The sequence below is a fragment of the Leucopleurus acutus genome (genome assembly GCF_964270905.1).
Source record: "Leucopleurus acutus genome assembly, chromosome: 12".
In the NCBI taxonomy this organism is placed as follows: domain Eukaryota; kingdom Metazoa; phylum Chordata; class Mammalia; order Artiodactyla; family Delphinidae; genus Leucopleurus; species Leucopleurus acutus.
Genome location: NC_139154.1, coordinates 48,571,142 through 48,598,442, shown reverse-complemented (window position 1 = coordinate 48,598,442; position 27,301 = coordinate 48,571,142). Strand labels below are relative to the sequence as shown.

The window sequence follows — 27,301 nt, the reverse complement described above, 5'->3', positions numbered from 1 at the left end:
GGCGCGCCGCGAGCCCCGTGCCTAACGTCTACTTCCGCCTCTCAGCTTCCGAGGGGGCTGCGGCAGGGCGAGTCACGTGACCAGCCCCCCCCCAGACACCCCCGCCCCCCACACACTTCCTCTGAGACCCCGCCCCGAGAGTGCGCTTTGGGACTCGGGAAATTGGGGCTTGGTGGTTTGAACCGCTGTTTGGCCTCGGAGTCCGTCCGTCTCGTTCCCTCCGTCTGCACTACCTCTCCTGCCCCTCCACGACCCCATGCTCCACCGGGCACGACGAGTGGTCTTTCTAGGTGCACAGGAAGGTCAATTATTACCCGTTTATTTATCTTAGGGAAATGACAGAGCCATTCCCGCCTTCCCTCCCTCCCTCACCTCAGGTAGAAACTCTTTTATTGCTGAGGGCGCAGAAAGTGGAAGCCAGTGGCTGAGCAGGAAAGAAGCCACGAAAAGGCAGCTTGGTGGAGACTTGAGTGAGGCAATGAATAACTGGGGCGGGTCTCTTCCCATGTTCTAGCGTCAGGCCTCCAAACTTGCCCTCCCTTGGGGATTTTTGGTGTGGTCTTTAGGAAACATGTTTGAGTTACTCCTGAAATCTTTACCTAAACTGTATCTGGGCTTCTCGCTAGGTGAGCTGTGCTTGAGTCTCTCCTTGAGGGGACTTTGGTGGCTCCTCTCAGAGGGACTGTGTCCACTCTTCAGAATGACTGTGTCTGCCTCTTTGAGAGGGCTTGTACGGTCTTCTCTCAGAAGCACTGTGTCCTCTCCTCTCAGAGGGACCGCGGCGGATTTTCTCAAAGAGTCTGTGACATCTCTCAGAGGGACTGTGGCATCTCCTCTCAGAGGGACTGCGACATCTCTCAGAGGCCCTGTGGTGGCTCCTCTCAGAGGGACTATATTGGCTACTTCCAGAAGAATTCCATGGGGTTATTTCCCTACAGAAGCTGTGGTGGTTTCGTTCCTTGTGTGTGGGTTTTTCTTTAAGGTGACTGTGTGAGGTTCTGTTCATAGGGGAACCATGTAAGAGTCTCCCTCCAGCATGAACTCTGGTTCCTGGTTTGGAGTTCTTGGACTCCTGGCTAGAGACTTCATTTCTGTTAAAGTTTTTCTTAGCTCTGCTATTACTCTCATTTTGAACAGGACCCAAAGGCTGGCTGCTTGAGGTGTTTTTGAGAGTGGTACTTCTTTGGGAAACTATGGGCTTGGCAGTTGTATAGGTCTGGGTTGGAAAGAGCTATTTCCTGTTGGTTGTTGAGCTGATCTGAATTGGTCTGTTTCTCCCCACAATGTGCTCTCCTCCTTAATGGTTGGGTCTGTTGGCCTTAGCTTGAGAGTTGGCATCGTGTGTCTTTTGGTATCTCTTGATAAGCAATAGTCTCTGGCTTTTTGTTTTGGAAGGTAGTTTTTGCTTAACCAGAAATGGTCTGGCCGTGTCCTGTCCTCAGGCTTCTTCCAAACTTGTAGTGGGATAACTGAGGACATGGAAAGGAGACGTGACCCATGAGCCCCCTCACCCCCAGCAAACTAGGGGCTGGCGAATAAGCCAGAACTGCAAACAGTCCTGATTGCTTTGAGCACCACCCCCCCACCCCACCCCCCACCCCCCCCCCGGCAAACCGGGGTCATGCGAATAAGCCAGAGTTTTGAACAGTTCTGAATGCTTCGAGCGCCCCCCCCCGGCAAACCGGGGGCCTGCAAAAGAAGCATTGAGTGCTTTGGGCCCTGATCCATGAGATGTCCTCAGTATAATCAGAGTGGTGGGAACGCAAGGAAATGTCCTTGTGCTACTTCATTATAATCAGAATAATGGTGGGAACTTTGTGCTGTTCTTGCGCTCAAGGACGAATCACGGCAGGTGCTCACGAAAGCCAATTATTGCTTGTATAATTAATAAAAACATAGGTTGCTGCTTTGGCACTTCTGAAATGTTAAGAAAACAAGTCTTAAAGTGTAAATCTAGATAATGCTTTAATAAAAGTTACCACAGCAAGACAGACTGCGCTGTTTTGCCTGAGCGAGCGGCAGCCCTCTACTGCTGTGTTTTGGCACAATTCATCTCGTGTGATGAGCTTACTTTTGGCCCTGTCCTAAGAAACTACAACATTTGGCGCCCGAACAGGGACCTGAAGGTAAGTAATCGCGTGATCGCGGGACCGAAGGGGAAATTGGTCTGCTCAGAGTAAGAGAAACCTTAGGCAACAGTAGAGTAACTGTAATGGGGAATTCCCATTCAGTAGAATTTCAATATAGTAAACTCCTGAAACAGTTATTATGGAGTTGAGGAGTAAAAGTGAAACAGGAATCTTTTGATGAATTGTTTGCGCTGGTACGTAAACATTGTTACTGGTTTCAACCTACTGGTCATAACCAGTTAAAAGTTTGGAAACAGGTTATGCGAGCCTTAAGAAGAGCTCATCAGCATGGAGACCCTGTATCTGTCCGTGTTTGGTCTCTTTGTAAATTAATGTCTCTTGCCCTGGAACTATTACAATCTGAAACGGAAAGTGACAATGGGGTGCGTCCTCAGCGTCCGAATTCTGCTCCCGATCATTCTGCTGCTTTTCGTACTTTGTTTCCTGAGTCTCCTATAGAGGACCTTCCTCCGCCCCCTCCTCCCCTTGTGTCTGAGATAGGAGAGGATTTTTCGGATTCCAGTGATGAAGGGGCTTTTTCTGATGGTAATAAAGATCGGGAGCAGGTTAGCAAACAAAATGAAATGCCACTTTCTCAACAGAATGAGATTTCTGATATACTTTCAAAGTTTAAAAATTTGGTGACTAAACTGGAAGAAAATAAATACTACTACTCCTTCATATCAGGAGCCATGTCCTACTATTCCTTCGGCTCCTCCTTTAGAATTAGCAGCTTATCCTGTTGGAGACTCTCATCAGTTTCTCTTTCCTCTAAAACCTGAATCTAATAGAATATTGTTGGAAGAAGAGATGAATAAACAAGAAAAGCAATATTCTGAATCCTTTTTTGCTTTCCCTATTGTTAGACAAGCTGTGCCTGCTAATGATCAATTTCCAAATGGATATGTAAATGTTGATTATAACTATCATGATATAAAAATTTTAAAAATGTTAAAAGAAGCCATTAATGCGTATGGGATGCATTCTAATTATGTTCAAGGACTTTTGTCTGGGTATGCTACTGAAAACATGTTAATTCCTCATGATTGGGAAGCGGTTGCCAAAACTGTTCTTGAACCTGGACAATATATGCAGTTTAAAACTTGGAGAGAGGAAGCTGAAACCATGGCAAGGACTAATGCGGCCCGCAATCCTCCAGGGCCACTTTTAGATGAATTAATAGGAGCAGGTGCATTTAGTAATCTACAAGCTCAAGCTCACTTTGACGATTTACGAATCATTCAAATACGTATGTGTTGTTTACGAGTATGGTTACAAGTGGAACCCCCTGGAAAAACAGCACAATCTTTTACTAAGTTAACGCAAGGGCCTGGTGAGCCTTACACTGATTTCTTGTCTAGACTGCGTGCAGCCATTCAAAGAGCTGTAGCACAAATAGACGTGCAAGATTTATTATTACAATCTTTGGCTTTTGAGAATGCAAATTCTGAACGCCAGAAGGCATTGCGGCCGTTACGGGCTGTAAACGCTCCACATGAGGAGTATATAAAAGCTTGCCATGATATTGGATCTCCTACTTATCAGGCCAATTTACTTGCAGCTGCCATGAATGAAGGGTTGAAAGATAATTGTATTAAATGTTACAATTGTGGAAAGTACGGACATGTGATGCGAGATTGTCGAAAAGGGCAAGGCCAGATATCAAAACAGATTAAGAATGAGCAGCTACCTGGTATGTGTCGTCGGTGTGGTAAAGGACGACACTGGGCTAATAAATGCCGTTCAAAAAGGGATAAGTTAGGAAATCTTTTGCCTCCACGAGATGATGTCTCGGGAAACGGGAAGCTAGGCCCAACCCGGGGCCGCAACAGCAATACGGGAAAAGTGACAGTAAACTCTCAACAGTATCCAGTAAGCAATGCCAGCTTTTATCAGACATTACAGGACAGTCTCAACCTCGGCTCTTAGTTACTGATCTCATGCATGCTACCAGCGGCAGTGCTGCCGTTGACTTAATTGCTCCTCGAGATTGTATCCTTACGCCAGCAGGAGGAGTACACAAATTAGCTACAGGAGTTTATGGCCCTATACCTGCAAGAACTATGGGACTATTATTAGGACGAAGTAGTTTGACTCTGCAGGGTGTAACAGTTCATACTGGAGTTATTGATGAGGATTATATTGGAGAAATTTCTATTATGATTTCTGTTTCAAAATCTATAGAATTTAATAAGGGACAAAGAATTGCTCAATTGTTATTGTTACCATATGTAAAACAAGCAGCCGCCCCCGTAAAGCGTACGGGGAGGGGCGAGGGGTTCGGCAGCACGGGAAAAAATGTTTTTTGGCAATCCTTTCTCACTGACCAACGTCCTCAATTAACGATTACTTTTAACAATAATGTGAAATTTACGGGCCTTGTTGATACGGGAGCTGTTGTGTCTATAATAAAACAGTCTGAATGGCCTTCATATTGGCCTTTAGAAAAGGTGGGAGTTACTTTTACAGGAATAGGAACATTGCATATGATTTGGCGCAGTAAGGAATTATTGGGGTGTAAAGGCCCGGAAGGACAAAAAGCTGTGTTGCAACCATATGCGGCCAATATTGGAATTAATTTATGGGGAAGAGATATACTACAACAATGGGGAACCTCTATCTCCATACCAACAATTTCCCCTGAAGCAATGCAAATGATGTCAAATAAGGAATGTGATTATTCGCAATTAAATGCTACTGAACCCCAATATGTAACTAAAACGGGGAAAGATTATACTGGGCTTGGATATCCAAATTTAGTGTCAGGGCCACTGCTCGAAAATTTGCATTACCATTAAAATGGTTGAAAGATACCCCTATATGGACAGAGCAGTGGCCCTTAACTCAAGAAAAATTACAAGCATTACACCAATTAATACAAGAACAATTAATAGCAGGGCATATTGAAGTATCCACTAGCCCTTGGAATTCACCTGTTTTTGTAATTAAGAAAAAATCAGGTAAATGGAGAATGTTGACAGATTTACAAAAAATTAATGAGATTATTCAACCTATGGGGGCATTGCAACCTGGAATTCCATCTGCTGCAATGCTCCCTCGCAATTGGGAACTTATAATTATAGATTTAAAAGACTGTTTTTTTACTATACCATTACAGTCTCAAGATTGTGAAAGATTTGCATTTACTGTACCAGCCTTAAATCAAGAACATCCAGCTCAGAGATTTCAATGGAAAGTTCTCCCTCAGGGGATGTTAAATAGTCCAACTATGTGCCAATTTTTTGTTAATCAGCCTCTGGAGGAATTACGTCACATGTATCCTGAGGCACGTATTCTTCATTATATGGATGACATTTTATTTGCTCATCCTCATCAGCAAACATTACAGCAGATGTTACAACAAGCAGAGTTAAAATTTAAAGAATGGGGTTTACAGATAGCTCCTGAAAAAATTCAAAAATGTGCTCCCTGGCAATATCTTGGACAAACTGTAACCAATACTCAGATTATTCCTCAGAAAGTACAAATTAGACGAGATTCTCTTGTAACATTAAATGATTTTCAAAAATTATTAGGAGATATTAATTGGTTACGTCCTAGTTTAGGAATTCCTACTTATAAGTTACAAAATTTATTTCACACCTTGGAGGGCGATCCAGCATTGAATAGTTACCGTGAATTTTCTCCCCAGGCTGAACAAGAACGTAAATGGATAGAAAAACATATACATGATGCACAATTGGATCGAATTGAATCTCTCGATCATTTACGACTTATTGTATTTCATACTCCTCATTCTCCTACTGGTTTACTACGACAACAAGATAATCTTATAGAATGGATATTTTTAGCTCATAAAGCTCAAAAGAAATTGCAATCTTATGTACAAAAAATAGCTGATATTATTATTAAAGGTAGGTTACGATTAAGGCAACTATGTGGTCAGGACCCACATGAACTTATAGTCCCTTTTTCAAACAAAGAAATACAAACTCTTTTTCAACTAGAGGATAACTGGCAAATTGCCTGTGCTCATTATATAGGTAAAATACATAATCATTATTCTTCTGATAAACGTTTACAGTTTTTGAAAATGACTAATTGGATTTTGAAAAAAATAGTTCAATCAGATCCTGTTATAGGACCAACTTTTTTTACTGATGCCAATAAAACGGGAAGAGCAGGATATACTAACAGTCATGATCAAAAGATGTTACAATCTCCATATGTTTCAGTTCAAAAAGCAGAACTATTTGCTGTAATACTATTGTTACAAGATTATCCAATTGCTCTTAATATAATTACAGACTCTCAGTATGTGGAATTTACAGTTAAAAATATTGAAACTGCTTTTATCCCAGATAATGGATCAGAACTGCATTCTTTATTTTTGCAAATACAACATACAATTAGACTACGTACTGCACCACTTTATATTACTCATATTCGTGCTCATATTCATTTACCCAGTCCATTGGTAGATGGAAATGATTTTATTGATACTTTAGTGGGTACTGTACAATTAGCTACAGCAGAACATCATAGATATCATACTAATGCCAGAGGATTGAAAAATAAATTTAATCTTACATGGAAACAAGCAAAAACTATTCTCTGTACATGCCCGCAATGTGATGCTATTAATCAACCTTGTTTGAATATTGGAGTTAACCCTAAAGGCTTATCTGCTAATACTATCTGGCAAATGGATGTAACTCAATATCCTGGTTTTGGGAAGTTAAAATATATTCATCATTCTGTAGATACCTACTCTCATTTCTCATGGGCAACTCCATTATCTTCTGAAAAAGCTGATGCTGTAATAACTCATTTATTAGAAGCTTTTGCTGTTATGGGAATTCCCGACAGCATAAAAACTGATAATGCTTCTGCATATCATTCTCAAAAATGTCAGACTTTTTTTGCCACACATAATATACAGCATGTTACAGGTATCCCAGGAAACAGTACGGGACAAGCGGTTATTGAACGACAAAACCGCACTTTGAAGGACATGCTTATAAAACAAAAAGGGGGAGATGAGGTACAAAGTCCTAGGAAAAGAATACATATTGCTTTATTTACTCTTAATTTTTTGAATCATGGAGATGATCTTAGTGCAGCTGACAGACATTGGACAAAAACAAGTACACAAGAACTTAGACAGCCTGTTTTTATATTAAATGAAAATACTAACACTTGGGAACCTGGCGAGGTTCTTCGTTGGGGCCGAGGATATGCTTTTGTTTCTGCAGGAGCTGAATCCTATTGGGTGCCGGCTAAGAAGATAAAGCTTCGGGCTGGCAACTAAGCGTAGCCTTGATGTGATGGGAATGACGAAGGGATGTGCGGAGATGGATTTGAGCAAGAGAGCATTCCGTGTGCCATTGGATCAAACAAAGAGGGCGTCTCCATTGACTTGGGGGCAAGTGAAAAAGTTTGCAGGCACTGCTGAAAATCTTGTCATTTCACAGGGTAAACCCCTCACTAGCACCAATCTTTTTGTAGCTATGTTGGCAATGTTGTCTACACAGGTAATAAGCATATCAGCCAATGAGATAAATTGTACTAACCATACTTATTGGACTTATATTCCTAACCCTCCTCTTAATATGGGGGTTACCTGGTGGGATGCCCCAATTCTTGTATATGTAAATGAGTCTGGATGGTTGCCTGGTCCTTTTGATGATAGAGGCCCTTTGAAGCCAGAAGAAGAAGGAAGGATAATAGAAAATAACACTGTGGGTGTTAATGGACCTCCTATTTGTATGGGAAAGGGAGATCATTGCCTTAAAATGAATTATCAGGCATCGTTAAGTGTTATCAAAAATGAAAGCAGATATCATGGGTTATATCTTTTGAGTGCTTATAGTTTTAAAAGTTTTAATTCCACACTTAATGAAAATGTTTCTGCACCTTATTTGCCTCCATGCCAGGTGCCTCTTGTGGATCGATTATCGGATTGGGTCCATTGGACTCGATGCCGAGGAGAAATGGCTCGGGTTCTTGTTAATACTTCTTGGGGAAGCGTCATTCATTGGAGCCCTTTTGGCTCCGCCCGAGGAAAAAAGGGTTTGAAGGATTTATACTGGCATAAAGAAGATAACACTATTTATAGCGATACTATTAATGATACCATAGTATGGCATGCTGGAGGGTTTTCTCCTCCTGGTCCTCACTTAAATGGCTATCCTATCCAAAAGGACTTGTGGAAGCTTATGGCAGCTCTGAGAAAGATTAATGCCTGGGTAGGACATATGGTTAATAAATCTGAAAATCATAGTTTGATTTTTCATAAAGATGTTACTCGGTATACTCGTAGTTGTGTGAAATTACCTTATATATTGTTAAAGGGACCAGCTGTATGGAATGAGACTCAAGGTATTATAATGTGTAAAAATTGCTCTCTGTATACCTGTATTAACTCTAGTATATCTTTTAACATATCTACTGAAAGTTTGTATATCTTACAAGCTCGGACAGGTCTTTGGCTTCCTGTCAATCTTGGAAGGGAATGGCAAGAATCTCTTCCTATGGCTGTTTTGCAATATTTAGTTGATGTGTTAAAAAGAAGTAAAAGATTTGTAGGAATGTTGATTGCAGCTGTCATGGGTATTATAGCCATAACAGCTACTGCTGCAGTTGCTGGAGTTGCTTTACAACAATCTATTCAGACCATTGACTGTATAACTGGCATAAAAGTTCTGGAATGCTTTGGTCCTATCAACGACAAATTGATTCGGAAATATATTCGGAAATAGCGAACTTACAACAACCTGTGGTTATGTTGGGGAACCAACTTGTAAATTTACAAAGACAAATGAAGCTACGTTGTGACTGGAATCAAAGTGCCTTTTGTGTCACTTCAGTTCCATATAATCAGTCTGCATTCCCTGGGACAACAATAAAAAAGCATTTATTACATCACAAAAATTTGACAGAAGAAATTGTAAATTTACAAGGGAAAATTCAACAAACTTTCCAGAAGAAATTACAACGACTTAATTCGCAAGAAGTATGGACTGGAATTATTCAAGGACTTAATAATCTAAATCCCATGTCTAAATTACATGCTTTGGTTCTACTGCAGGATTGTTAATGCTCATTATAATAATAATCATATGTTTAGCTGTAGTTCGACGAGTGAAAGCTACCCGCCATGCAACATCGCAACAAGCTGCTGTGTTTTCCTTGATGCTGCACAAGCTGCAAAATAATTCCATGTAGTTTAGTACTGAGAGTAATGCTGCCGTGTTCTCCTTGATGCTACAAAAATTGTAAAACAAAAAGGGGGAAATGTAGTGGGATAACGGAGGACATGGAAAGGAGATGTGACCCATGAGCCCCCCACCCCCCCAGCAAACTGGGGGCTGGCGAATAAGCCAGAATTGCAAACAGTCCTGATTGCTTTGAGGCCCCCCACCCCCACCCCGGCAAACCGGGGGCATGCAAATAAGCCAGAGTTGTGAACAGTTCTAAATGCTTTGAGCGCCCCCCCCGGCAAACCGGGGGCCTGCAAAAGAAGCATTGAGTGCTTTGGGCACTGATCCATGAGATGTCCTCAGTATAATCAGAGTGGTGGGAACGCAAGGAAATGTTCTTGTGCGACTTCAGTATAATCAAAATAATGGTGGGAACTTTGTGCTGTTCCTGCGCTCAAGGACGAAGCACGGCAGGTGCTCACGAAAGCCAATTATTGCTTGTATAATTAATAAAAACATAGGTTGCTGCTTTGGCACTTCTGAAATGTTAAGAAAACAAGTCTTAAGGTGTAAATCTAGATAATACTTTAATGAAAGTTACCACAGCAGGACAGACGGCGCTCTTTTGCCTGAGCGAGCGGCAGCCCTCTACTGCTGTGCTTCGGCACAATTCATCTCGTGTGATGAGCTTACTTTCGGCCCTGTCCTAAGAAACTACACACAAACCAAAGCCATGTGTGCTGTTTGGAATGCCTGCTTTAGGCCCCGAAAAAGGAGTTGAATGAATTGTGGTGGGGAAGATTTCTTAGGTTGTCTTTTTGAAGAGGCGGTAGTTGTCTGAGACACTCCACTCCTCTTCCTTCTTAACTGGCTTGGTAATTCCTTAGAGAACCTCTGTATTATGGCTGTACTATTTGTGTAGAACTTTGTGTTTTGTGTTCTGACTTCCCTGGGGATTCTTTTCATTGGATGTTTTGAATCATGGGTCCTTTTTGTTCTCACTTTAGCCCACTTTTCATCCTGATTGCTTCCAGAGTCACTCTCTGATAAACAGTGAACTTCAGTGAATCCATAGTGTCCAGCCTCTCTAATTTCTGTCTTTTCTACTAGGCCAGGGCTGCCGCCTTGCCTTCGCCTGATGTGGACTTGTATAGGAGCAGGACACTGGGAAGACCCAGACAGGAAATCTATTGTAGAAGTAGGACTCTTGGAAGCTTGAGTATAGCCTTTAGCTTTCCTTAGTGATGTTGATCTAAGGCTCCTTGGTGTGATGCGTCTACCTCTTCTATGAAACTCTGGGACTTGGGGTCTTTTCCTAGTTTGCAACCTAAAGCCAAGACGCAACCTGATCTCTCCACGGCCTTCAGGAGTGCTTACAAGGTGAAGCTGTGGATAGATAAGAAGATAAGTTCCAAAAGTGGCCTGTAATTTATGACAGCAATTAAATCCTGAACATCGGCCACACTGTAGGCAGATAGGGTATTTTAGAACCAGACCTGAAGCTAAAGGTGGACGTACGTTGGGGGGTATTTGACTCCTTAACAGTTTTGCTGCTATTTTTAGCTGCAGATCTTGTAGAAGCTGGAACTGTTCGGAGAAGTCAGACTTGGCCTGGGGAAGATAACTTGGCTTGAGGGAGTGTTGGGACTCAAAAATCCTTGTCTGTGAATCACTCTGTGAGTTCTTACTCTCTTCCACTGGAACAGAATCTCTCCTAGCAAAAAATACGTTGAAGGAAGACTCTGACTTTGCTGGGGCAGAAAGCTGACTCCCTGTACATGAAACAGGCATGTGCTGAGTGACTTCCTGGGATATATCACAGGGCTTTGAGTTTTTTTTCTTTATTCTCACTCTAGTGCCAGAGTAGTGCTGTATTATGGAGGACATGGAGACACGTGTCCACATCCTTAAGGCCATTCTTTTCTCATGACCATGGCATGAAGTATGTCTCTGAATGTAGTTTTTGACAACTGAAGGCTGAGAAATAGTACCTTGACCCTTCTCAAGCAGACTCTGGGAAAATGCCATCAATTCAACTGGAACCCCAAATAAATTCTGAATAGATTGACAGGTATCTGCAGTGGCTCTTTCTGTTAAAGATGTTTGAGAATAAAGCTTCCTTTCCATGCTGGTCCCCAAGACATTGCCCAGCGTTAGCATACTGGAGAGGTATTTTCGAGGTAGTCGCTGCCTCCAGGAGCGACTTTCCCAGACATTCTGTCGCCTGCCCAGGACAGGCCAGGTAAGGCCTCTTCGAGCCCCTGATCCTGCCTGGAAGATCCTAGATAGTGATCTCCAGTTTTGTGGTGGATGGTGGGAAAGGCTCCGGAGTGAGCTCCCTGACTCATCCACCTGTTTCCTCTTAATCCTTTCGTTAGATATGACATCCACTCCTGGGATCTCAGAATTTAACTTAGAAGAATTCATACCTTGAAGTTTTGAAATGGAAGTTAATTCAGAAGTGTTTGTGCCTTGCAAATGTGGCCCAGGGTTGCATCCAGTAGAAATTACACATTGAAGTTTTGGTTCTGAAATGAATGCAGAAGAATTCACACCTTGCAAATTAGGCCCAATGCAGAGCACCTTAGATTTTCTACCTTGAAGCTGTGGACTAGGATTCAACCCAGAGGACTTTATACCTTGCACCTGTGACCCAGTGTTGACTGGCATATAATTTACACACTGAAGCTGTGGCCCTGGATTCTGTTCAGAGCATTTCCCACCTTGTAATTTAGGCTTATGCTTGAATTCCAGAAACTGCTCATCTGGAAGCTTCATTTCTGTGCTCAACTCAGGTTTTACCTCTTGCAACTGTGGTTGAGGATTGAACTCAAAATATTGAATACCGTGAAGCCTTGTTCCCAGACAAAAATCAGAAGAGTTCACATCTTGCAACTGTTGGTCAGGATTGAATTCCAAAGATTTCACATCTTGAAGCTTTGTCCCTTTACATAATTCTGAAGATTTTATATGTTGCGAATGTGTCCCAGGATTGAACACCATGACTTTTACACTTCGAAGTTCTGGCCATGGATTCAACTTACAAGATTTCTCATCTTGCCACTGCTTTCTACCACTGATCTCAGACAATATTCCACTATGAATCTTTGATTCCAAGGCCAACTCAGAGGGTTTTGCAACCTTGAATTCTAGACCAGGGTTGACCTCAGTAGAGTTCATTAGTTGAAGCTTTATATGTTCAGAAGATTTTTTTTTTTTTTTTTTTTGTTCAGAAGATTTTGCACCTTGCAATTTTGCCTCAGGGTTGAATTCCATAGATTTCACACCTTGAAGGTGTGCCTCTGGTGTCAACATAGACAATTTCCTGTCTTGTAACTGTGGAGCTGAGTTAAATCCCAAAGATTTCACATCTTGTACCTTTGTACCAAGAGTCAATTCAAAAGGTTTCATATCTTGCCACACTGGCCTGGTGATGAACTCCACAGATTCTCCACTTTGAAGCTTTGTCTCTGGTGTTAACTCTGAAGATGTCACACCTTGCAGCCATGGAACAACAGATTTCAAATCTTGAAGCCTCCACTGTAGCATCAAATCAGATTTCTCACCCTGTCTCTGTGGTCCAGGGTTGAACTCCACTGATTTCACACCTTGAAGCTTCCTCCTCTGGGTTAAATCAGATTTCCCACCTTGTAACTTCAGTCCACAGTTAAACTCTAAGGATTTTACATCTTGAAGCTTTGTCCCTTGAATCAACTCAGAAAATTTTTTGCTTTGTGTCTGTGGTCCAGAGTTGAACACCGATTTCGCTTTCTGAAGCTTTGTCCCTTGCATCACTTCAGAAGATTTCATACCTTGAAAGTGTGGTCTAGAACTTAACTGCTTAGATTTTACATCTGGAAGCTTTATACCCATGATCAGCTCAGAACATTTCATATCTTGTAAGTGTGGGCCTAAGTCCAACTCTATAGATTTCACACCTGGAAATTTCCTCCCCAGAGTCAAATCAGAAGATTTCTCACCTTGTAACTTTGGACTAGGTTTCAGTTCTACAGACTTCACACCTTGAAGCTTTTCCCTTGGGATAACTCCAGACAATTTCATACCCTGCAATTTTGGTCCAGACCTGAAATTCATAGATTTTACATCTTGAAGCTTTATACCTGTGATTAATTTGGAAGATTTCATATCTTCCAACTGTGGACCCGACTTGAATTCCACTGATTTCACTTTTTGAAGCTTTGTCCCCAGTATCAACTCAGAAGATTTCACACCTTGCAGTGGTGGCCCAGATTTGGACTTCACAGATTCCACATCTTGAAACTTTGAGTCTGAGATTAATTTAGAAGATTTCACTCTTTGCAATTGTGGCTCACAGTTGAACACGAATTTCACATTCTGAAGCTTTGATCCCAGAATCAGCTCAGAAGATTTCAGAACTTGCAACTGAGGACTGGGGCTGAATTCTTTATGTTTTACATCTTGAAGCTTTATCTTTGAGGTCCATCCAGAATATTTCACACCTTGTAACAATGACCCAGGGTTGAAATCTGTAGATTTGACACCTTGAATCTTTTTCCCCACAGTCAATTTAGAAAATGTTGTACCTTGCAACTGTGAGTCAGAGATTAACTCAGTAAATTTCTTATCTTGGGACTTTGTCTCAAGTGGTGACTTAGAAGATTTTGGGCCTTGCCACTGTGGCCCACTGTTGAAATCCTCAGATTTCACACCTTGAAGCTCTGTCTGAAGAGTCAACTCAGATGACTTCATACTTTTCAAGTGTAGTAGGGAGTTCAACTCTATAGTTTCATCACTTTGTAATTGTGACTCTTGGCTTAATACCCCAGATTTCACCTCAGGAAACTGTGGCTCTTGTGTAAGCAATACAGACTTCACACCTTGAAGCTGTGTTCCTGGGGATGACGGTAATGGTTTCACTTCTTGAAACCATGGTCCTGGGATCAACTTAGGAGATTTTCCATCATGCAAGTGAGGCCTAGATTTGAACATCATGGGTTTTACATCACAGAGCTTTGACTTGGAAGTCAGGTCACATGATTTCTTACTTCTAAACTGTAGACAAGGTTTCAAATTGAGACCTTGAGGCTGAGGTTCTTGGAGTGATGCCAGAGATTGTATACCTTGGAGCTTTGGCCTTGGAGTCAATAGCGATGGCTTCTTATCTCTTAATTGTATCAAAGGTTTCAACTCTGCTGGTTTGACACATTGAGATTGCAACCCAAGATTTAGCAGAGATTTCACACCTTGAAACACTAGTGCAGGCATCCACTGAACAGCTCTCATACTTTCAAGCTGTGGCTTTTGGTGTAACTCCACAGTTTTCCTACCTTGAAGCTGTGGCTCTGAGGTTGATGCCAAAAATTTTCCTTCTTGCAGCTGTGGTCCTGGGGATAACTCAGGAGTTTCCACACTCTGCAACTGTGGCCCAAGGTTGAAATTCATATATGTTGCACCTTGAATTTTTGGCCCCAGAGGCAATTCAGATGACTTCACATCTCTTAACTGTATTGAAGATTTCAACTTTACAGATTTGACACCTTGAGATTGTGACTCAAGATTTGGGGTCAACTTCATAGATTTTACTCCTTGCATCTTTGGCTCTGGAGTGAACTCAAAAAAATTCACATATTGTTGTTGTTGCCCTGAGTTTAACTCTGAAGATTTCACACCTTGAGTTTGAGTTCCTGATGTCAGTTCACAAAATTTGACATCTTCTATCTGTGGCCCTGATGTTATCGCCACAGATTTCTTAACTTCCAGCTGTGGACTTGGGGTTAGCAACGTAGATTTCATACCTCTTGGACACTGTCCTGGAGTTAAGGCCACAGAGTTCAGATCTTTCAACTCTGACTCTGAGATCAACAACTCAGTTTTCAAATCATGAAGTTTTGAGCCTGGGGTCATCTCTACCGGTTTCACATCTCGCACCTGTGGCCCAAGGGTTAACACTGTAGATTTGACATTTCCCAGTTGTGGCTTTGATGTTAACTGCATAGATTTCATACTTCCCAAATGTGGCCCTGGTGTTAACTCCACAGATTTCGTATCTTCCAGCTGTGGCTCTGGCGTTAGCGCCTCAGACTGTAAACCTTGAAGCTTTGAGATTGGGGTCCACTCTACAGGTTTTACATCTTGCAACTGTGGTCTTTGGATCAATTCAGAAGATTTCACAACTTGTAACCATGGTCTTCTGTTCAACTCAGAATAGTTTACACTTGGCAACTGCGGTCTAGGAGTCAACTCCATAGATTTTGCATCTGGTATCTGTGGCTCTGAGACTAATTTATATGAAGTGTCACCTTCAAAGCTTGACATTTGGTCTACTGCCACACATTTTACACCTTGAAACAGTGGCTCTGGTACTAACATCTCAGGCTTAACGCCTTGCTGCTGAGGTTCTGGGGTCAACTTCATAGATTTTACTCCTTGCATCTTTGGCTCTGGAGTGAACTCAAAAAACTTCACATACTGTTGTTGTTGCCCTGAGTTTAACTCTGAAGATTTCACACCTTGAGTTTGAGTTCCTGATGTCAGATCACAAAATTTGACATCTTGTAGCCGTGGCTCCACCTGTTTCACACCTTGAAGCCCTCGAGACATCTTTGCTGATTTAGAATCTTGAAGCCCTAACTCTAGAGTCGTCTCCACAGAAGTCACACTATGAAACAGTGGTCCTGGGGTTTGCTCCCCAGATTTGACACCTTGAAGCTTTGGCCCTGAAGTCAATTCAGAAAATTTGACATCTTGCTGCCTTGGCCCTAGGTTCAGTTCCTCAGATTTCACATCTTGAAATTGTAGATTTGAGGTCAGTTTGACAGATTTCAAGCTGTGAAACTGTGATCCTTCAGTAGACAGAACAGATTTCATATTTTCAGCTGGGAGCCCTTGACTTGACTGCAAAGATGACTCTGTTACAAATCCTACAGACTTTATGTCTTGAAGCTGTGTTCCTGGTATAAACTGCACATGTTTGAAACCTTGATGCTTTGGTTCTGGGGTCAAATCAGAAAATCTGATACATTGCAAGCATGGTGCTGAGTTTAGTTCCATAAATTTCATACTTTGAGGTTGTGATTCTGCAGTCAACTGTACAGATACAACACTTCGATGTTTTGGTCCTGGGATAAAATCTGACAATTTTATTTCTTGCACTGGGGAACCTGGGGTCAAATCATCAGATTTCACACCATGATGTGGAGACCCTGAGATTAAATCTATAGGTCTTTCTCCTTGAAGTGGCAGCTCTGGAGATAACTCTGAAAATCTTACACTATGCAGCTGTGGCCCTTGGAGCTGTGCCTCCTTAGTCAATTCCTCTGATATCATGCTTTGTAGCACTGGCTCTTGTATTGGCTTCTCTGATTCTACCACTCTGGTAGTAGTTGACTGTTGAATTAAATTAACATATTTCACATCTTGTAATTTTGGCTCTGGCTCCAACTGCCTAGACTTTACTGCCTGGAGCTGTGGCTCTGGGGTCAACTCCATAACATGTGGTTTTGGTCCTGTAATAAACTGTTTAGATCCTACCACTAATAGGGATGACTCAGAGGTTAACTTCACATATTTCAAATTTTGCAGTAGTGGCTCTGATATCTCACATTGCATCCCTGGTCCTAAAGTCAACTCCAGAGATCCTTTTTCTGAATATGGTAGTACTAGTATTACCTCCTGGATGTTTTCAACTGGAAATGTTGCCAACCCCACAGTTTCTGTGTTTTCGTATTCTGACCTTAGGGGTATCCCTGATGACTCTGTAACTTGAAGATGTGGCCTTAGGGGAGTCATTCCTGTAGATTCTCTAACTTGACCTATTGGTTTTTGTGTTAATGCTACTTGGGGCAAAGCCTCAGAAGTCAGCCTCACAGTTTCTGTATCTTGATAGCCTTGACCTAGAGTCATCTCTGAAAATTTTTGAAAATGTGGCCTAGGCACCACCCCAGCAGTTTTCAAGACTAGCTGTGGGATCAGTTTCACAGATTCTTCTTCTTGTGGGAAGATCTCAGCAGCTAACTCTGCAGGCTCTGTGTCTTGATGCCTTGGTCTGGAAGTTAGACCCACAGATTTCAATCCTTGTAAATGTGGTTCCATGGTCACTTTCCTTGATTCAACATGCTGTAACTGTGTCTCAGGAATTAACCTACTAGATTCTTCCAGTGGCACGTGTAAATCCACAAAATTATTATCATGCATTAATGGCCCTAGAGTCAACTCCTCAGGTTTTATACTTTTGGACTGTGGTTCTGAGGTCAATGGAACAGATTTCACATTTTGAAATTGTGGTTCCAAGATCAACTCCTCATAGTTCATAACTTCTGAATATGGGCCTAGATTCAGATGAACAAACTTCATACCTTGGGACTCTGGGGTCAACATCTTTGATTTTTTCATACCTTGCATCTCTGATCCTGGTACCAACTCTAAAGATTCTTGTATTGTGTGCTGTGACACTGGAGTATCTCCCATGGCTTTTACACTTTGGAACATTGGCTCAAGAGTACCTTGGAATGACATTGAGTTCATCTGCATAAATTCTAAAGCTTGGCTCAGTGGCCCTGGAGTATTTCCTAAAGATGATTGTATCAACCCCCTAGATTCTTTTGCATGGTGACAAGTGTCAGAGGTAAACTTTGCTTCTGTTTCTGGATATCCTGGCTCTGAGATCATCCTTAAAGATTCTGAAGCTTGATGCCATGGGGTCAATCCTTTAGGTTCTGTGACTTGATGATTCGGTTTGAGGTTCAATTCTACAGATTTTACTGCTTGAATGTGTGCCCCTGGGATCAGTTCCTCATATTTCATATCTTCTACCTGTGTCTCAGGAGTCAACCTCCTACTTTCTACCATTTGAGGAGTTTTCACATCTTCAAGCAATGATACTGGAGCTGTCTCCTCAGATCTTATATCTTGTAACCATGGCTTTGGGGCAAACTCCACAGATTTCATATCTTCTTGTACTGGTCTTAGAGTCAATTCCACAGTATTTATACCTGGAAACTCTGATGGTAGGGCCAAATGAACATATTCCATACCTTGCAACTGTGAACTGGGGACCAAGTCTATAGATTCCCTACTTTGCAACTGTGGTGCTGGGACTAACTCAGCAGATTTTTCATTTTGTTGTTGTGGTCCCAGGGTCAATTGGATAGATTTCACACCATGAAGCTGAGACCCTGGGGCTGACTGCACAGATTTCTCACTTTGCAGCTGTGGTGTGGAGGCCAACTCATCAGGTTTTATACTCTGCAGTTGTAGTTCTGGGGCCAATTCTATAGAGCTCACAGTTGGGATCAGCTGTCCATATTTTACCATTTGTGGAATTGAACCTGTGGTTATGTCTATAGATTTTGTATTTTGCAACTCTGGTCCCAAGATCAGTTTCCCAGATTTCAAATTTTGCAATCCTGGGGATAACTTCATAGAATCCATAACATTAAATTGTGGCATTGGCTTCATCCCCATATACTTCACATCTTGAAGCAGTGATGAATCTTGTAGCATTTCTTGTAGCATTTCTGTAGATTCTGTGACTTGAGGCAGTGGCTTTTGGCTCATTCCCATAGATTCTCTACCTTGACCCAGTGACCTTGGGATTGTCCCTAAAGATTCCATCATTTGATGGTGTGACTGTGTCACCTCTACAGATTTCTCCATTTGTAGCCAGGTGTCAGATGTCAAACCCATAGTTTCTGTGATGTGATGGCTTTGCCTTGGACTCATCTCTGAATACTCCAGAATTTGATGCCTTGGAGTCAACCTTGAAGACTCCATGACTTGATGAGGTGGTCCTGGGGTTAATGATATAGATTCTGTGCTTTGATGATGTGGTTGTGGAGTCATCCCCTCAGAGTCTAGCACTTGAATGCATGACTCAGGAGTTGACTCCAGAGATTCCTTGGCTTGAGATATTAGCCTTGGGGTCAAATCCTGAGTTTCTACAACTTGTGACTGTGGTGCTATGATCATTCCCATGGGTGACCCCAGTGCTGTTGGAGTTACCTTTAGAGAATGTATGGATTGTTGTGATGGCATTGGAATCAATCCTACCAATTCCATGATTTTAAGTGGTAGCTTTGGAGGTAAGCCCACAGATTCTACCACTCCACATGGACCAATAGTAGTAGGAGAGCTAGAAGAAGTCAAACCATCTGATTGAGTTGCCCTTGGGGTCAAATTTGCAATTTGAGACTGTGTGTCTGGAGTCAAACCCCCAGATTCTATAACATGTGACTGGGTTGGTGGAATTATCCCCATGAAATCCATAGCTTGTAATAGTGTCACTGGAGTTACTTCAAGGTAATCCATCACTGGATGCAATGGCCTGGTGATCATTTCAGGTGATTTTGTATTTTGACATATTGGCCTTGGAGTAATCTTCAGTGGTTCTATGACTTGACTTTGTGGCCTTGATGTTACGTCCACCGGTTCCATAACTTTATGCTGTGGCCCTGGGGTCATTTCCACAGTTTCCATGACTGCATGTTGTAGCCTTGGACTCATCTTTCCTGGTTGTATGACTTCATGGTCCAACAATGTGGTCCTTTTCACTGACTCCTTGACTTGATATTGCATCCTTGGGGTCATTCCCTTTGACTGTATGATAGGTGGATGTGATTTTTTAATCATCCCCATAGAATCCATGACTTGAAGCAATGCTATAGGAGTTACCTTCACATTGACTATGACTTGATTCCGCTGTCTTGAGGTCATCTTCCTTGATTCCATAACTTGCTGCTGAGATCTTGGGGTTACCTCCACTGATTTAATGACTTGATATGATGGGTTTGGGCTTACACTCACTCCTTCCGTGGCTTCCATTGGTTTCACGACTTCATTTGGTGGCCGTGGTAACAAACCTACAGATTCTATCACTTCTGAATGTGATTCTGGAATTAACCCCATTGAATCCATGACTTGAAGTAATGCCAGTGGAGTAACCTTTATGCTATCTCTGACTTGATATGGTAGCTGTGGGGTCAGCTCCACATTAGTCACTTGGGTCTTATGCTGCTGTATCCTTTTTTCTGGAAGATCTATGACCCTCTGCTCTACACTAAGCTCTAACACACGTTTTGGGTCCTTCTGCAGTAAAGTTGTTTCCTCTTGAGCTATGTCAACTCCTAAACTTTTGGGAGGTGGAGTGCCCATTGATGTCATTAAGGGCCTGGATCCAAGGATTTGGGGGCCATCCCCAGGTTGTGACTGCTTACCTGGGATAAGAGTCTGTGAAATTTTTGTTTCTGTTCTGCTTAATCCAGATTCCGCTCCAACGTTCACGTGGAGCTGAAATGCTGGAAGGTCTGGGGATTCATTATTGATATCCTGCTCAGTGCTTTGATGAATGGGCATAGATAAGTGGATTTGGGGTTTCTCTGGTTCAGGAACTCCTCCTTGTACCTCAGTTAAATAATTCAGCATTGCCCATGATTCCCTCACAGGCAGAGGCACTGTTTGTTCCCGCAAAGTAGAAACCTTCCAAGCCATATGTCCCTCTAACTGCCGCCTAGCCAAAGGAGAGAGCTGGATTGGAGCTGACCCTGACAATAGTGGTCTCTCTTTGAAAATAGCACTTGGCCTATGATCTGTTGTCAAATGACTCTTGCTCCTTCTCTCATCCTTTGTTTTCTCTTCTTCTTTGTAGAGATTTGGGGATTCAAAAAGAGAGTTGATAAAAGTGCTTTGAGGACTTAAGGATGAAAGAGCTGCCAAATTCTGAAAAGGCTTTGATTTCCGGAAAAGCTCTGAGAGCCCAAAAGAAGGCAGGGGTGTGCCTTGGTTCCTGAACACAGGAGGTTGATTTGGGGGTAAAATAGGTAACCTGTGGCTCCGGAGTCGCCAAGTTGTTCCTTCAGAAAAGACAGGAAGGTGAGACAGGCTGGAGCTGTAGGATGATCCAGAGGAGATGCTACTGTCAGAAGAATGTTTTGCCTTCTTACAGTCACAACAGGGTAGAACAGGCCCCTGAGCCACAGAAGCAGAGGAGGTGGAAGAAGAAATCGTATCCTGTGGTTCAGGCAAACCCAGTTCCATAAGACTTGATCTAAGAAATAAAGAGAAAAGTTTCTATTTGTTTTGAAAGAGGAAAAGGAAAAGTAGGAAAAGGGAAAGATAATGGCCATTTCAAATGCAAAATAATGTGGACTGAGGGAAAACAAACAAACAAAAAAGGTTGCTTTCCCCAACATCAATTATTTATGGAAAGAATTCCTCCACCAGGACAAAGGGAGGCATTTGTCCCCATTCCAATCAGAAATGATTCACAGACCAGTTGTTCTTAAACTTTGTTCGAACCCAGAACTTCCCCCACTACCAAAACTAATTAACTAACTAACCATCTTTCTTCTCCCTCTCCTTCTCCCTCCCTCCCTCCTTCACTCTCTTCCTTCCTCCCTCTTAAAAGCTCTACCACCTTCAACCCCAACCAAGAAACTACTTGACCTTGCACTTTCCAGGTGTTGGACGACCTGTTGAAGACTCCTGTCCGTTGACCAGCATACACATTCCTGGGACCAGCCCGTAGGGAGTCCTGAAAAGCTGGATGCAACAGAGTATGTCAGTGTAATTGAAGTGATATTAAAGTACTGGTAAGGAAAACAATAAGAGGAGAGACTTAGAAAGGAGACAGCTATCATAGCGAGGGAAGTAAAACAGAGTCCCAGGTATCTTACTCCTAACTTTTATAGAATTTATCAGTAGGGTAGGCTGAAGAGAGAAAGAATAGACACAGTGAAGATCGACTTTACTCACCATGTTAGGTTAGCTTCAACGCAACCCATCCTGAGATTTTCTTCCCACTGTGGATCTGGGAGTAGAGGTAAAGAATCTATTAGCATTATGACTATTAACATCACCTTAGTTCAACCCCTTCATTTTGCAAATAAGGAAACAAAGACAAAGCCATGCCTAAGATCATAAAGCTTATTAGTGGTGGAGCTCAGATTTAACCTAGCTCTCATTTTGTTTGTTTTTTTAAGCTGTAGGATGCTGTCTTCAGCATGTAGTAGATGTAAGCCATTGGAAAGAGCAGGAATAATCATGATAGGGAGATGGAGTGGGGTAAACAGCGGACTACATATCTTTGGAGGAAAAGATATGTATTATCCAGTGTCTATGCTAGAGAAAAAAGGTACCAAAACTTCCGCATCAAACTCTTGGTAGTTACCCCTTCTTTGTTCTTCAGTCTCACCATGTTTCTTTCCTGATACTTTGAGCTTTGCACAAAAAGAGATTAGGAAAGCATGAGGATAGGAAGCATGGAAAGAATTATGGAGCCATTTACATTTCTTTGGAAGTGGAGATGCTAGAAAGAGTAGGGCTATTTCTTTCATTTACATAGTCGTTTCAACCTTTTTCCTTCCACCTGCTATTAAAGGTTAGTGTCTTAAAACAGACCCCATAGTTGATTTGTCGTTAGCTTTGAACTGAAGAATAGGATCTTTCTGACCTGTGAATTTCTGGATCTTTTTCAATTTATGCTGCTTTGAAGTCTAGAAAGGAACAAAAAGAAAAAATAAAATCAGGTAATACTCTAGGTTAGAGACTTTATTGACAGCGCACTTCATCTCATAGACATAAATATTGATACTGTTGGTATCTATAACCACAGCAACAGTTATGTCATTCATTTATTCATGAATCATTTATTGAGTACTTACTTAGTTCTCAGTATTGTGTAGGGTGCTGGAACTGTAGAGATAAATATGATCCCTGTGTTCTAGGAACTTACACTAGTAGGGAAAATAGATGTCTAAACAGATAAATTACAATACCATATGGTAAATGCTGTAACAGAAATATAAGTGTGGGGCTTCCCTGGTGGCGCAGTGGTTAAGAATCCTCCTGCCAATGCAGGGGACACGGGTTCGATCCATGGTCAAGGAAGATCCCACATGCTGCGGAGCAACTAAGCCCATGCTCCACAACTACTGAGCCCATGAGCCACAACTACTGAAGCCCATGCGCCACAACTACTGAAGCCTGCATGCCTATAGCCCCTGCTCCACAACAAGGGAAGCCACCGCAATGAGAAGCCCACGCACCACAACAAAGAGTAGCCCCTGCTAGCCACAACTAGAGAAAGCCTGTGTGCAGCAACGAAGACCCAACGCAGCCATAAATAAATAAATTAATTAAATAAATCTATATTAAAAAAAAAGAAATGTAAGTGTGAAGGAATAAAGAGAACAGTGATTAACTGCCTGGGAGAGAAGGGAAGAATTCCTCAAGAAGTTGCCATTTGTACTAGAGTATGAAGAATCAACAGAAGGTTTTTAGGTGAAGAAAGGGCATTCCAGGCAAGTGGGAACATCACTGAGAAGATTAGAGCATCGTGATTGTTAGGTGCACTTTTGCTAAGTAGTGAGAGATGAAGCTAAAAACATAGGTGGAAGCCAGATTATGCCAGATTATGTGGGATTTTTATTTTATCCTGCAGGTCAGAATTTCCCATCCAGTAGTTAATAAACTCCTGGGGTTTCTGCAAGGGTGTTCCAGGTCATTTTAAAGGCATAAATGACACTTTTACAATTTCAAATAAAACTTTTTTTATTTCTTCCCTTTATATTAGGACATCAGTCTCTGAAGGTGTATTAAAAGAGCCTACACAACAATTAATAGGGAATCATGAACATGCTCATAATGCAGTAGGCCAGTAGTAGAATAACCCTAGCTGCAGTGGTAGTTTTGAACTTTGGACAGTTTTAAATTGATTTTATACTTAGTCATATATTATTTAATTTATGTCCATAATGGACTGTTGATTAAAAACATAAGCAAAAGGAAAACTGATGTTGAAATACAGGTTGATGTATTTACAAATGATCTTTCTATATATTTATCTCAAAATGATCTCTACATATCATAGACCTAAATAATCTCCCACTAGAAAACACTCGGAAATGCGGAATAAAATACAACAAACATCTTTTAAATGCAGAATGTAGCTCCTTACAAGAAAGTAAGGGAAATCTCCAGGTCAAAAATCAGAAGAAAACTGAAAAACAAGAGTGGAAACTAGTTGAGACTTCAATGCCTTAGGTCATTTGCAGTGTCAGCCACTGAGGGACTTAGGTTAACAGTAAGGTGGGGACACAGATAAGGCCCATGTGAAGTGGCTATTTAAATGAGACCCCAGGAAAAAAAGCCAGGCTTGTCAAATTGCTACACACTTGGTAAAAAGTGGCTAGAAAAAAATCTGCTCACCAGACAAGGAAACTTGAACTCTGGGTGGGAAAAAAAGCCGCCTCTGAAATTTTTAACCAAGAGTCTATCGTCACACTGGTTTGAAATTCTAATTTATATTCCTTGTGTAGTCAGGAACCCTCAAAATGAAAATAAATGTGGTCCTGGGCTGATAATGCCCCTAGGGCAAAAGGCAAAAGTAAATATAAATCTTGAAAATTGAAGTAGGAAAGAGAAGAAAAATAGTTTGAATAACTATATTAATAAATGTGAAATGCCTAATGCAATGGTTAAATTCTTAGAAAAAATATAAAATATAAAAATTGGGCAAAAAGAAATAGATCATTTGAGTAGACCAATAAGCATGAAAGCAATTGAAATGATAATCAAAGACATTATCCATCAGAGGTAATGAAAGAATTCACCAAGGTTTCTGAATACCAGAAAATCTTATAAATGTCAATAGCATTTCTCTACTGAAGCAAAAAAACTAGAAAAATATAATTTTAAATATGAAAGATATTTTCCACAATAGCAATAAAAATGATAAAGTATCAAGGTATTAACCAAAAAGAGAGAAGACCATCATGTAGAAGACTATAGAACGCTATTAAAGGACATAGAGCTGCTTGGCGAATTTGTCCACATACATTTTCCGCCCCCTGCTACACTCACAACTTCTGTCAGGTGTTTCTTATGTTGCTTAAAATGCCATCTCTTCAATCATTCAGGGTTAAAACTGAGAAGTGATCCTTTCATTTCACAAACACCTGTGGAACACTTACTATATCCCAGGCAGTATACCAGGCATAGGGGATACAAAGATGAATATAGTCCTCATAGGAAAATGATGATAATGTTTATAATTAACTCTTTATATTTGAGGCCCAATCAGGAAAAAAAAAGACTCAATCCCTTTACCCTCTTTCTGCCTCACTTCCTATAGCCGAACTTTCACCTCAGGACCCTCCTCCTCTCTCACAGTCCCGAGGGCAGAGATTTTTGTCCCTTCCATTTACTGCTGCATCCATAGTGCCCAGAGGAGTGCCTTGTACATGGTGGTGGCAGTGGGTGATAAACACCGGGGGAATGAATCAATGTCCTCTTTTCCAACTTACTGCTCTGATTCTTTCACTTCCTTCCCCCTCCTTCCCACTAAGTCTTTTTACGTGGGCTTCTCACTGTTGTGGCCTCTCCCGTTGCGGAGCACAGGCTCCAGACGCGCAGGCTCAGCGGCCATGGCTCACGGGCCCAGCCGCACCGCGGCATGTGGGATTTTCCCAAACCGGGGCACGAACCCGTGTCCCCTGCATCGGCAGGCAGACTCTCAACCACTGCGCCACCAGGGAAGCCCTCCCATTAATTCTTTAAAGTAGACTCCTATTGGATTAGCTACACCAGAGAACCACCACATGCACTCACTGGAGTTATTTAAAGCCTCACATTCAAAGCATGGTGCTTGGGACTTCCCTGGCGGTACAATGGTTAGGACTTGGTGCTTTCACTGTCATGGCCCCAGGTTCAATCCCTGGCTGGGGAACCAAGATCCCACAACCCACATGACGCAGTCAAAAAAAAAAAGTCAAAATAAGGTATGGTGCTCAGTTCAATAGCAATAGGATCACCTGGGAGCTCATTAGAATTGCAAAATCTCAATCCCTTCCTGAATTAGAATCAGAATTCTACTGATTCAGAATCTGCTACTGAATCAGAATCTGTTTTTTAATTAGACTCCCAAGTGGTGTGTTTGAGAAAAAAAAAGTTGAGAGTTTAAACTTTTTAAAGTTTAAATTCTGTGCTCTAAAGCACAGATCTAAGCACATTTTCACCTGGCTTTAAAATCTTTGATGCCTTTCAATTGCAGACAGAATAATATTTATACGAAGTATTCAGTCTGGTGTTTGAAGCCCTCTGCAATGGGACCTCTAACCACTTTGTGACATTTTCTCTCACTTTTCCCCAACCGGTTCCCTACACTTGTACACTCCATTCCTGATAGGTGTCTTCACCTCTCCTTGAACACATCCAACGCTCTTCTGCTTCCCATGCTTTCCCCCGGTCAATTCCTTCTCTCTAGAAAATCTTCCACTACTCTCCTCCACCCATCCTATCCACCTTCAAAATCCTACACTTCCTCTGAAGCACAGCTCAAACCTAAGCTCCCTGCAAAGGCATTTTATAGATCCTAGAATACCCTTTACCTCCCATCTCTTCAGCAATATTTACACCTCTATTAACTCATCCCTTTCTCTTTCCTTGGGATATATATATATATGTCTTGGGTTTTATATATATATGTGTGTATGTGTGTGTGTGTGTGTGTGTGTGTGTATATATATATATATATATATATATATATATATATATATATGTATATATGTCTGACTTTCTCCCCCACTATACCTCGAAAAGGTGGAGGTGGTGTTTTATTCTTCAATGTCTAGTATGCTGCCATATATAATAGGTGCTCAAAGTTTGTTGAAATGTATTAAGGGAAAAGGACTGAGAGTGACTTGCAGGACGACATCCATAGGCACTACCTCAGCTCCCCTCTTCCCACCATCAATTCCTCCCACTGCCCAGGATTAGGAGTTTCTATGTCTCCAGGGACAGGGGCAGGGACAGGGAGAAGTGAGTTTCCAGAGAGTGTTGCATCACATACCTCTGAGTGCGTCTTGGCTGCCACCTGTTTCCTACTGTGTTTCCCAGAAAACCTCACCCAAAGCCTCCAGACAAGGAAACCAAATAATAGTAGAAGGCTGACATATTGTGGCAGTGGGATGGTTAGCCTCCAAACCAGAGCCATTACTCAACCCCATGCCCCTCTCAGCCAGTTTTATACCTCAT

General features: G+C 41.8%; 1 protein-coding gene across 1 annotated transcript; it reads right to left on the bottom strand.

Annotated features, from left to right (window-relative positions):
• Positions 1-28: 28 nt before the first annotated feature.
• On the bottom strand, positions 29-27,301 carry SPATA31H1 (SPATA31 subfamily H member 1; the record flags this gene model as incomplete). The annotated part of the gene is given in 12 exon segments (XM_082851434.1): positions 29-57; positions 904-1,194; positions 1,197-1,469; positions 10,015-11,516; positions 11,976-13,524; positions 13,774-14,811; positions 15,280-16,959; positions 17,668-18,333; positions 19,483-21,314; positions 22,667-22,761; positions 27,117-27,147; positions 27,297-27,301. Coding segments are annotated over 12 exon segments (8,991 nt in total).